This window comes from Chaetodon trifascialis, chromosome 21, assembly GCF_039877785.1.
Source record: "Chaetodon trifascialis isolate fChaTrf1 chromosome 21, fChaTrf1.hap1, whole genome shotgun sequence".
Classification (NCBI taxonomy): domain Eukaryota; kingdom Metazoa; phylum Chordata; class Actinopteri; order Chaetodontiformes; family Chaetodontidae; genus Chaetodon; species Chaetodon trifascialis.
Genome location: NC_092076.1, coordinates 13233236 through 13246049, shown reverse-complemented (window position 1 = coordinate 13246049; position 12814 = coordinate 13233236). Strand labels below are relative to the sequence as shown.

Below are 12814 nucleotides of genomic sequence, written 5' to 3'. Positions count from 1 at the left end.
AGGGTCATGACTCATGTAGAAAAGGCGGGAGATGAAAGAGTTAAATGCTGAGGCGTATGTATCCTGTCTGACTTTGATCTCTGCCTCAGGTAGCTCTTTCATAGCCATCAATCATGGCCAGGAGTTGATGGGAGGCTGCTCCCTCTGAGGACGGGCTTGCTCAGACTGAGACTGTGTCCTCGCCTTGACAGAGCGCTGGCACAGCATGTCAGACATCCCACGCAGCAATGCAAGTCCACAACAAATCCTCAGAGGTGTTCCTCTTTTAATTTTTCACTTGGTCTGGTTTTATTCTTGCGTGTATCAATTCTGGTTCACTTTTTATTTTTTAATTATCAAAAAAAGTGGTGATGTCGGGAAGGAATGCGGGCAGGCAGGGGAGCAGAGAGGGCGTGTTGAGGTTCAAAGATGACATGAGCAAGTCTCTGAGGCTTTGATGTTTCTTGGCAGGCTTCAGATGGCAACTGACAATCTTATGATCTGGGAGCACAGGTCTTTTTAAATCCCCGGTCCATCCTGGCCCCAGTCGTCTAGCCCTCCAGTGACAAACGCTTTAATATGACAAGGTTAAACACCTGAAGCACTGCAGGAAAATGGTCACAACGAAGCCGGGGTCAAGGGAGCAAACTTAAAATGCAGGGCGACTTAGTGTGAGGGACTGCTTGTTTAACACAACGGGTCTCCTCTTCGTTTGTAAATGTAGGTAAATCAGAAATTAAAGCCGCTACAATCAATATTTTTTTATTAACAATGTGTCACATGACTAATTGTATGTCGAAAGTGTCCCTTGTATTGAAAAACCTATATAGAATTATCACCTGGCTCGGCACCTCCCTTCAGCTGTGCAGAGATATGTTGCCTCTTTTAAGTCGTTGTTTTGGGTTTGCTGGCCCACAACTTCACTGTTTTGGTTCAGTCTCAAGGCTCTCATCTGCATCATTTTCAGACACAACAGGCAGCTGTTTTAGACAAACAGCTTAAAAAAACCACTCCTGCCAAGCATCAAAGAGCAGACAAGGTTAGCTATTAGATGGTGAAAATAATTGAATATAATGGAGCATTTAGATACCTTTCTCTGGATGGGGTGGAGACCAAAAGCAGAGCTAAACATTAAACTTAAAGTCATCAGGTAAACACAAACATGACACTTAATGAATGCCATAACTGCTGGATATGTACACAACCAGCTGCGTTACCACTGAAAAATCAATTAAATGTCTCCTTTTTTTATTTTACTTCCTAATAATTTCTATAAACACATTTATTTCTTGAGTGCTCTCCTTTTAAAATTGTTCAAGATAACCTTTAATCTGTTTTGAAATTATTATATATAAAGGTTAAGTAAAAGAATAAGCTGCTAAAAATTTTAGCTCAGCAGCCCGTGTTTAAAGGTTAAAGGGCATTAAGTGTGCTTTTTCTTACAGCTTATTATTTACATTTGTTTTCTAGATCAGAGTACACAGCTTTTCACATAAGCAGGATAAAATAATTTATCTTTATTTACAGTTGTGAGTACAAGCTCTTAGAGATATTTATTCAGTATAAAAACAAATGAGAAATCCCAGAAAAAATTGGGATCACATCAACTTCTTAAAGAGTCCTTGAACTTGACAAAAAACAAAACAAAACAAAACAAAACAAAACAAAAAAAAAAACTGCAACCAGTCCCTGAATTTGTCTTTAAACACACTGACAGTGCACTGACTAAGGAATTCTCACATGTAACATACACTGCATGATGTAAAGTCAAACAAATGATACATACAATAAGCACATATCCTATTATCAGATTGCTAAGTTTTCCTCAGAGAGACACTGTCATTTGATAGGCAGTGCAGTGCAGGCTGGGTGCTGCAGGGCCATTGTGTCCTATTGTAGGTCACAATGGAACTTAACACTTGACAGAGCCGGGGTTTGTTGTCAGGAGCTGAATTTGATCCTGTCAAGTTGTTCCCATTGAAGAGCTATGAAGAAAGGGCTTTGACCTCCTGGCTGTGCATGCTCTATATCAGCCCAAATATTAATTCTCTACTCATGTATAATAAGAGAACTGCTGTAGGTGTCGCTACTTTACTGAAAACCTGTTTTGTGTCTTTCCTATGTCTTTCCTTGATGTCAGATAGGAGGATGTAATGGTGAAAGACTGTGTGCCCGCTGTCACTTAACCTGGCAACCCTGCCCAGATGACCTGCCCTGCCGTCCGAAATAGATGTCTTTGTCATCCCCATCACCTCTGGCATCTCAAACTGACGCTTGCCTTGCACACTGTTGCCCTGCAGACCACAAAAGGGGGTTCACATTACCCAGAGGGGCAGGTAACTTCAGATGGATAATCCTTGGACTTGGTAAACCGGTCTTTTAACAGGACCTGTCTTAACCTGGCAACCCTGAGTCATGTCTCATTGTGTGTTGATTGCGTGTGCATGTGTGACTCCCCCTCATTGTCCAGCATGTCCAGTATTTCCACCTCCGTCTGTCAGCTCATCTGCTCTCCAGAGAGAGGGGAAAATATACATACATACATACATACATACATGTATATACAGTATATAGGAGCTCTCCACTTCTTAAATGATTTTCTTGTCCAAACATCTGCAGCTTGTTAAACCTATAGGCCTGTCTACTGGCTTTACGGGCATTGTGAATCTTTTTATTGTTTCAAGAGGAGATTTATGGTGTGAACACATTGTCTGTGCAGTCTTCATACTTTATTTTGTGCCCAAATGGCCTCAGTAGATGTGCTTTGAAACGCTGCAGGAATGTAAGTCAGATGCCTCCTCGGATGCTTGTAAACAGACAGTTAACAAACCCAGCAGCTCTGGCAGCTCATGATACCACTCCTCCGCCTGTTTTGACCTCAGATGAACTCATGTGCCATCTAAGCCACCAGGCCAGCCAGGGTTCTTACACAGAGACAACTGTCTCCCTCTCTCTTTGTCACTCCTCCAGCCGCTGCCACCCTCTTGTCTCCCCACTGATCCATGCCAGCTTCCAGCTTTTGTTTTTCTACCCGCCTCCCCTGGTACTGGGGGCAAGATTTACAGTGGAAAAATATAGTATATTTTTCTCCCCCCATGTTGAGCTGGTGAGTCTGGAATGTGTGTTTGGGCAAGATTTTGTGAGGAGTGTGAAAAAACAACAGAGCTGTAAACACCAAGGGTAACCCAGACTGGCTTCTTTGTTCCAGATGTGGAGCAGGCGTTCACTCACTATTAGCAGCTCCAGCCAAAGCGCTGGGCTGTAACCCAATACACTGCCACTACTGTCCCACCGCCTGTCCATCAGCTGGGCCCTGCGCATCTGTGCGGACAGGTTACTGCGCATGATTCTGCAGTGAGAATAAACTGTAGTGTTAGTGTGCGTGTCAGCCTGTCAGAATTGGTACCAATTGCGCATTTGAGCCGCAACCAGACGACTGAGGAAGGTTAGAGGAGAAAAAAAAAAATCAACAATGTATAATTTAGACATATGACCGGCGGTCTCTCCAAATGAAGCCGTTTAAATCAGATGCCCCGTGTGACACCGAGCTCAGGTTGCACCAGGATGGCTTATAGGCGTTTTACGGTTAAAGGATTCCAGACTGCTTTTCTCCCCCCTGAGTTGCCAAGGCCTCTATATTCAACCAATCAATTAAAAGTTTAAGTCTAACAGTCAGCGGCAGTGGGCGATGTTGCTGTCATCCGCTGTCTGGCAACAATTACGCCAATGATGAATTCAAAGCTCGAGCCAAAAGAGCAGACACACTCCGGCATTTCCCACGCATTTGGTCTTCACTCTGAGTCACTGCGAAGAGCCAATTGTTAGCGTGGGCTATTTTTTTTTCCTTATTGATTTTATCACTGATCTATTTCGTTGTTGTCCTCGTGCAGCCTCACGCCTACGATCTAATTTTCTCCTCTTTCTTACTCTGCCAAAATGGTGACAAACACCTGATTAATTGGTCGATTTAATTTTGCTTTGAAATCTACAATCCTAATCTCAGTTCTAATTGGCCAATAAAAACCGCGCTGTGATGATATACCAAAACCATACCAAAACCATTCAGGTAACACGTGGGCTGTGAAAGGTCATGCACGAGGGCCTGTTTTTACAGACAAAATTAATAAACAACGATAAATGATCGAAAAGTACAATAACTTTTGCGGAAGTATAGTTTCAAAAAAATGTTTTTCATCTTGACATTTTCAGATTTTCATGTGAATTAATTGCACAAAACGGTTTTAATTCAATATTGACCTTCCTTTTAGTTCCAGTACAAGCGGAAATTAATGATGGACATACACATTTATTTGTATTAATCAAAATGCATTTTATTTTGTTTTAGGCCTAAAAAAAACTGAAAGGAAATAAAACGGTCCAAGATAACATTCACATAAATTAAATTAGTGAACAGAGCCTAAATATTAATATTTTAATTGCAGTGTAATATTTCAAATGGAAAAACGACAATCCTTACTGCACACATTAATTCTAATTTAAAAAATGGAATAATTAAAGGTTGATACACTTTTAGAAAGTGGGAAATTTTACTTAATTGAATTTAGATCTTAACAAATTAGCATTAAATATTGAAAAAAAATCACATTAATATCCATAGGTTCTCACCACAAGTCAACCAAATTTATAACGTGATACTCACCTTAAAATTGTTAGTCCACATTAAAATGCAATTACAGCAAATGTTATTTTATTAAAAAAAAAACATAAACACAATAATCAATAAGCCAGTCACTCCAATTCATTGTAGACACCTTTTTCATATCATAGAAACAGAAATTTTGAATTTAAATGCTATTAAATGACACGATTAAATTACATAAATTACCAGAAATAACATATAAGAAGTAAGAAATAAGAAATAATGTAATAAAAAGGTTTTAATCAGCTGAACATTTTGATCTGTATGTTCCAAGAACTTCGCCCATGAGTGATGTTGATCAGGTAACACCGGTGAACTCTGGGCCCTCAGAGGCACACACACACACACACACACACACACACACACACACACACACACACACACACACACACACACACACACACACACACACACACATATATCAGCAATAACGTGGCTGCACTTGAGGAATGAGACGCCGGCCGCGCAGATATTAGTGTTCCAGGCGCCTGGAGGAAAGATTTAGGCCGTTCACCCTCTGCGCTGCTCCGGCTCCTCCTCTGATGCCTTCTCTCTCCTGAGGCAGAAAACAGACACAGAAAAAACATAAATTCTATTGTTTGCATTGGCTTTGTTGAGGCAAAGGGACTGGGAAAACAGCCTCCTTACAGTGGTAATGACAGACACCTGCTGACAGAGACGGCAAAACAAAAGCTTGACCAGTCAGAAAGCGGTGACAGAAGTGGATCCATAGGAGCAGAATATTCAGAACCAAGTGTATAAAAACATGCGTAAAAAGCTCATATACATCACTGAAACCATGAAGAATATTTCTGCCTTTCATGTGGTTATAAATGAGCAAAAGTTGTTGTTTTTTTAGGCATTTTCATGTTTCTCACGACTTGATTCTGTGATGAATTTCTGCTGGGATAATTGCGTAAAACCACACCTCAGCCTCAGAGCCATCATACTGCGCTGCTGAGATGGGACATGTGGGTCTTTATTCGCGTCTATTATGTGGTGAGCTGAGCCTGCGATAATAAATCCTGGCATCCTGTCGGGGTCGTGGACTGTCAGCCGGGCCTCAGCTCGGGCCCCAGCAACAGAGGGTTACTTGTAAAACATGATGTGCCGGTGGGGAAGATCACAGCCGCGGCAGTTGCCTGGGAATGTGCTCTTGGTTTGTACACAAAGAATGTTGTCGCTCTGCATCAGAGCTGCATGATGGACAAACTCGACTGGGGTGGGTGCGTGCGTGTGTGTGTGTGTGTGTGTGTGTGTGTGTGTGTGTGTGTGTGTGTGTGTGTGTGTGTGTGTGTGTGTGTGTTTGTAAGACAGCACACACCTGCGTCAGACACACCTCTGTAGACGTATGCCCATGTGCTGACGCCAGTCAGTCTGGGCTGCATTCAGGAGTGTGACTGTTTTCATCATCCCTTGGCATGTATTATGAAGAGCCACGGCGAAGACTCATCCCTGCCCTATGACTGCAGGGCTCGCCTTTGTTCTTCACAACTAATACACACACGATTACAAGCCTTAAAGAGCCTCCTCGCCTCGCTTTCTCTCCCTCCTCGTGCACCTCTTCTGCCCACACCTTGGATTTGCGCGGTTTTGACAGGACTCAATCCTCTGCATTCAGCTGCTGAAGTGCCGCACAACAGAGCTGCTCATGTGCCCATGAGCCTCTGCGTCTTCAAAGCCTTGAACTGATTGCTTGTCTTCATTTTGGCCTCCCTGGTCTCATTCATCTGTCTAAAAGTCTGACTTTTCTGTGCACTATACCGCCTTAACGCCACTTTCCCACTCACAGCGTGGCCTCTGAATGCCACACCTGCTCCTACACAGGAACAAAAATCTCACTGGGCGACAACTGCAAATACCATATTGCTGCTATAATGTAAATTCCAAATAGACGCGCACCCACAGTGCTGCATTCTCTCATGCTATAAGTTCCCAGTGAGGATTTACAGCTGCGGGGCCTCATGGTGTGAACTCGCACCCACAATATGAAACTGGCCTCTCAGCAGAGCCTCTTTTTTTTATTGTGACTGAAATTTTACTATGATAATAATTTGTGGCTTTGTTCTGGCTGGCTGCTTGGCTGAGGCATGTGGGGAATCGGGAAGCGGTCCAGCCCCTAGCAGGCCTTTAGTGCTGCTGGGTTCCCAGTAGTTGCAGGCAGGGTACAGGACATGACCAAAATGACGGGGTTGGACAGCAAGTCAGCACCACGCTCAACCCGCCAGACGCTCTGTTTATAATTTGACTGCAGCCTGCATGTGAGGTGAACTCTGTATCGGACACAGGGTGACTCTATTAGCTTTTATTTAAAATGCAGCCTTGGTGGCAGGAAATCCGCTCTTTTCTCCTCCCCGCTGTGTTTTTCTCCACCTGTGGATTTGCTCTGCGTGAGAGTGAGTCAATACAGGCTGAAATACGGAGACAGGCTTGCTCTTTGAGCCTGTGGTCACCATCTTCCCCCCAGCCCCACTCCCGCACTGTACCCACATGCACCTTATGAGTGTTGCTGACCCTGCAGTCTGCACCACAACCCCGCCCTCTTTGGGCAGGTTTGCGTTTGCCTTATTTTATAAATTCTGACATTTGCTTAGAAATAATATGAGTGGCATGTGGGCTGAATATTTCTCTTTCATACAGAGCTGAAATCCTTCATAACGTCCTCTTCGATCCTTCAGGCTCGTGGAACACACTCCTCTTGTATATTAAAGCATTCATCCAACTGCTTTTAAAAAGTGTGTTATTAAATATCCTGCTGCACCGGTACTATTTTTTAATTAGAGTTACTGTGCATCAGTTACCCCCTAATTTGGCTCATTTATGCGTTGAAAGTATTAATGAGGAGCGCTGAATGAGCAGCTCAATTTGAGGCTGTCCTCCGGAAAACAAGCCTGTGTCAGCTGCGTGGAAACAGCGTAAACAAGCTCGTGTCTGAAGATAAAATCTAAAGATAACGATAAAATATATTTGATTGTATATTTGATTCATGTGTTTTCGGCAAGAAATTCCAATGAATTCCGCCAGAATATGAGAAAATGTTTTCTCAGTGATGCCAAGTCACGGTGTCAGACATTCCCTCTGGTGTCTTCATTTTTCACGAGCGGAAAATTAATGTTTTACTACACATCTGAAAATTAGAAATGAGCCTGTCTGCTCAAGGCTTATATTAATCTTGGCCAATTATTCCATTATTTAAACTATTATGAAAGTAACGGAAATTTAAAGGTGAGTTTTGGAGTGAAGTAACCGCATGACATTTTTAAAAGAAACAATGTCAAATCTCATTTTATTTGAGTTTTAACAGTCGATGAGATTAGGCTAATGGGTCTGACTTTTATTTAGACTCTCTGAGCTTCTGGATTAGCCACTGCACGTCACAATTCCCCTTATATCATATCCACAAAAGAGAATTGCGCATAGTTTTTGGCCTAATTATCGAACCTTGCCTCCTGGAACTCAATTAAATTGTCGAAATAACGAATTATTATTTTTGCTTTGAAAAGAAAAAGAAACGTATTCATCCAAATTTTCCATAACCTGTCAAATCTCCAAAGCAGGTATGTTTTCTGGGAAATACAGACAATATTAAGTCTGCGCTTTAACGCATTTTGGCATTCTAACATATCCTAGAATGAAATGTCCACATCTCTAAATGAGAGATTATTTCATAATCCATGGAAGGAGGTCCCTGCTGGCTGCCGAGCTGCATCCTGTATCATATGTTAATGAAGTTAATGGTGGAGCTCCGGTGACAGCTGGCTGCTGAAGACCAATCAGAGAGCTCGCAGATGGAAGGCAGTATGTTTGAGGCTCTGCAGGCAGGAGGTGTTTGAAAACCATGTCAGCTCCTCCAGTGATGTAAAGAAGGATCTCTTTCACTTTTATTCGATTTTTGCCTCGTGAACAGTCGTGAACATGCACTCTGCAACGTATTACTGCGGGAAGCTTTTTTTCACGAGCGACGCGTTGGATTTAAGTGTGGATTTGGTGCAAGTTTTCCTCGCTGGCCGGCAGAACTCATGAAACCCTCTTCAGAGCGACGGGTTTATGGACTCGCGTATTAGCTAATGATGTCTATGGGTTTCATTCCTGACAGTCTGAATGCCTCAGATCCCGCCAAATCGGCCTTCCTAGAGTTTGGCCACGGACATCCGGCGCACCAGCAGCACTCCTCTGGACTCTCTCACATTTACCCCGTTCATGGCTTGCATGCTGCTGGGCATTCCCAGCACGAAAGTCCTTTTCCTGGCAGCGCGTCCTATGGCCGCTCTTTGGGCTACGCCTACCCCGGCGCGGTGAACACTCATCCCCCGTCTGCTTACATGTCCTACCAGCACAGCAATCACAGCAACGGCAGCAGCCTGGCCCACAGCAGATTAGAGCAGACAGGTATGTGAGGAAGTCAAATCGAGTCGGGCTGGATTGTTGTATCACTAGTGGCTGTAAAACTTGGATTCTCCCGTCATGTTTATGCGCAATTACGCACAAGGCGCCAATTTCCCCTGACATTTCCTCGTTAGAAAAATAGCACACTTGATGGCTTAGTAAGTAAACTAAAATGAATCATTTTTTTCGTCACATATATTACCTTATTTTGGAAGCTGATTTATGGTATGGACGTCAGCAGGAATATTCTAGCCCAATCCCTAATGCCCAAACAAGGCCTCGCGTTCAACCACCGCCTCACAGGGATGCTCCCTCTTCATGTTATATAAGGAAGGCGGACTGTGCCATTGATTTTATTGACCATAATTTTCTGCGGGTAAGGCTAATTAGGGCCCGTGTAGCCTGGGCCTACCTCAAGTACTCGTTTTTACCCTCATTGTTGGTGCACATTAACAAAACGATTCCAGAAAATGGCAGTGTTTTCATCTCTGTGGACTCTGTGGGGGTTCTTCCATTAAAACATGGTTCTTCTGCCATTCTTTGTTGTTAAAGTGTGAAGATAATATCATGGCTCAGGTCGCGTGTAGACATCCAGTGATGCAACGCGAATCCCTCAATAAAACATTAAGCCTAAACTGTATTAGACTTAATAACAACAAAACAAAATTATAATCAGACCATTTACGGTCATTTGATATTTAGTATGACAAAGGACGCATAAGTTAACTTTAAGTTTTTGGCTTTCAAGCCCTGAGACCTGTGTTTCTAGCATGCAGTGCAGGGCCTGTCAGCTGCAGTACAGAAACTATATTTACTGTTTTTATTATTTTTTTTTTAGGAGATCAGGAAAAAGTTGAAAGTCTGTTCAAATACGTCACTTTGTCTTGACTCACAGCCTCGAGAGACAAAATTATAAATCAAAACTCCCCTTATTTCATGTCCTTTTTGTTCTCTACAAGACCGCGAGAAGTCCACGGTGATAGAGAACAGGGACCTTCGTCTAAATGGCAAAGGGAAGAAAATTCGGAAGCCTCGGACCATCTACTCCAGCCTGCAGCTGCAGGCACTGCACCAGCGCTTCCAGCAGACCCAGTACCTGGCCTTACCCGAGCGCGCCGACCTGGCGGCCAAACTGGGACTCACCCAGACTCAGGTGGGCCTCCAACTCACCCAGCTGCCCTGAATGGACCAGGGACAAAATGCAGGGTGTTGAGTCGAGTTGGTACTCACTGTGTTAGCTTATCATTACATGAGGAGGATGTGCAAAATGATTTCACAATTATTCAGCAAAACCTTCCAGCCAAAAATACCAGGCCTGCAATATGTAGTGGCTAGAACCGCTGGGTTGACATTTTATATTTAAAAGTCCTGAATTAATCCATCTTAAAGCAGACAGGAGAAAAATATTAGTGAGACAAAGTGGATGCTGAAGCGTTTGAAAGGAAACCTCTTATCTGCTGTGTTTTTAAGGATCACGGCGCTTCTGGAGATCAAATGGAAAACCAAATTGTTGTGATTTGTAACTCGATCCTTTAATGCATGGCTTATTTACTATGCTTAATTTCATGGCTGTATTTCCTTTGTCTGCCCTGGTCCTTGAAGTGCTTTCAGTGAATGGAGCATGACCGCAATTACAGAAATATCGTAAGAGAGAGAGACAGAGAGAGACACAGAGAGAGAGAAAGAGAGAGAGAGAGAGAGAGAGAGAGAGAGAGAGAGAGAGAGAGAGAGAGAGAGAGAGAGAGAGAGAGAGAGAGAGAATCAGCCATCGCAGCTCTGCAAAATATGACTTGTCAGCTGTTTTCAGGTGTTGTGGAATTGTTTATTCTAAAACGTGCATTATGAAATTAAACCAGTTGCTTGCAAGCTTTAATTGAACATATGTATTTGCTTTTTTATTTTGAACGTGAAAGCTCTTCAGCGTGGTACATCTCTCCTGCACTTATTTAGAATGCGACTTTAGAGAATGAAACGTTTTCAGAGGTTGAAATGAAGAGTTCATTTGTAAAAACGCATACAATCCATTTTTAAAATGAATAAAGCAGCACCGGTTTGATTGGAGTGAAAAAAAAAAAAATCAGGATTGATGATTCAGGAAAATTAATCTGTTTGCAAACGAACCCTGTCATGTCCTGAAATGGGCAGTATGGGAGTCATTTCATGTGCATGTGTAAACTTATTCTGGAGACAAACAGGTGCACGTGTCGCTGTCAGCTTAGCATCGTCAAATGGGACAAAATGAGCTCATCAGATGTCGCCTTTCCTCTTTTTCTGTCTGCACTTTGAGAAATAAAGCACAGATCATCAGATCGACTCAGCTGCCTCGTGCATTTTTCTTAATCCCTCAACATTTATCTCCCACTTAAACTCCGCTTTTCCTGCTTAGATGTTTATTGAATGGCTCGTTGGGCTCTTTGATCCATTTTCTGAATATTCACACCATTGTTCTCGTGTAAAAATAGCGTCTTACTTGGAATCATCAGAAATTGCAATGGCCCACCGCAGCGCGCTCTGGGCTGTTTTTATTTCGCAATAATTTTAGCCGTCGGATTGTTGCTGTCATACTTATCCACCGTTGGACTCATAAAACGGCGAACAATAAGAGAGCTCAATTTTAATGGATTACAAGTGCCACTCAAGCATGAGGCTGACTGGCTAACAAAGCGCCAGTAGTAGGCCTGGGATTTGCAAAAGCAACACAGAAAAGATGAGAGTTATGAGGAGTTTTCCCTTTTATTGCTCCCAAATGTTCAACTTCAAGCCAAATCTGAAAAGTGTATTTGAGTTTAATTGGGGGAAATATTCTCATAAAAGCCCCTCACAGTATTATTTCCTTTATATTGCAGCTGATTGTTAACCACAGTGACAATTATGTGCATTTTCTCTGTTTAGGTGAAAATATGGTTTCAGAACAAGCGCTCCAAGTACAAGAAGATCATGAAGCATGGCAGCGGATCAGACGGAGAACATCTCCACAGCACTAGCTCCATCTCGCCCTGCTCGCCCGGGCTGCCCCAGCTTTGGGAGGTCTCCATGGCGAACAAAGGAGCACAAATGCACCCAAACAATTACATGAACAGTTTTGGCCACTGGTATCCAAACCACCACCCTCATCAGGACGCGATGCCCAGGCCCCAGATGATGTGAGTGGATTGTTTTTTTGGGGTGGCGCAGGCCAGGTGCTCGGGCCTCAATGGAGCGCATGTCAGACTACACTGAACCTGCTCTCAAGGCCTCTTCTCAGAACTGAATTGAGCTTAAATGTGTTGTATTTCATGTGCGTTTTGAATTCAATTGTCGCTACAATATTCGACCAGCCATCAAATACTTTTTTTTTAGATTTGCTATAGTCACTGCGACTTCTGGTGCACGACCGCAGCTCACTGAAATATCGACTCAGCGTGTGCAGTTTAACAAGAGACTGGATAAAGACATTTTTAATGAATATATTGTGTGTTGGGGTCTATTTTATCAGAAAAGGAGTTTCAGCTACATGGTCCAACAAATGCTAAGAGCATATGCAAATACATAGCCGTTGGATTGACGTATGGATAATTTCTTGAGTGACATGTTTGTTTCGGTTGCTGCTTTATCGGTTCAAGGTTTTCACTCTCAAGATTTAAAAAAAAAAAAAAAAAAAAAAAAAAAAAGCTGAGTGTGTGATTTTATTCACCAGACTGTGGAAGAGCAGCTCACTGTTTACAGAGGGATTAGATTAATGGAACCCGGACTCAACTGTGAGACTCAAAGTAAATGCTTTCCTGATCTGTGGATAAAATACAGTATGTA

At 42.8% G+C, this 12814-nt stretch overlaps 1 protein-coding gene across 1 annotated transcript; it reads left to right on the top strand.

Annotated features, from left to right (window-relative positions):
* The first annotated feature begins 8706 nt into the window (after positions 1 to 8706).
* dlx4b (distal-less homeobox 4b) lies at positions 8707 to 12264 on the top strand. The gene is made up of 3 exons (XM_070990737.1): positions 8707 to 9028; positions 9985 to 10178; positions 11918 to 12264. The coding sequence occupies exons 1-3, from the start codon at positions 8707 to 8709 to the stop codon at positions 12170 to 12172; spliced, it is 771 nt and encodes a 256-aa protein (XP_070846838.1). The 3' UTR covers positions 12173 to 12264.
* The last annotated feature ends 550 nt before the right edge of the window (positions 12265 to 12814 follow it).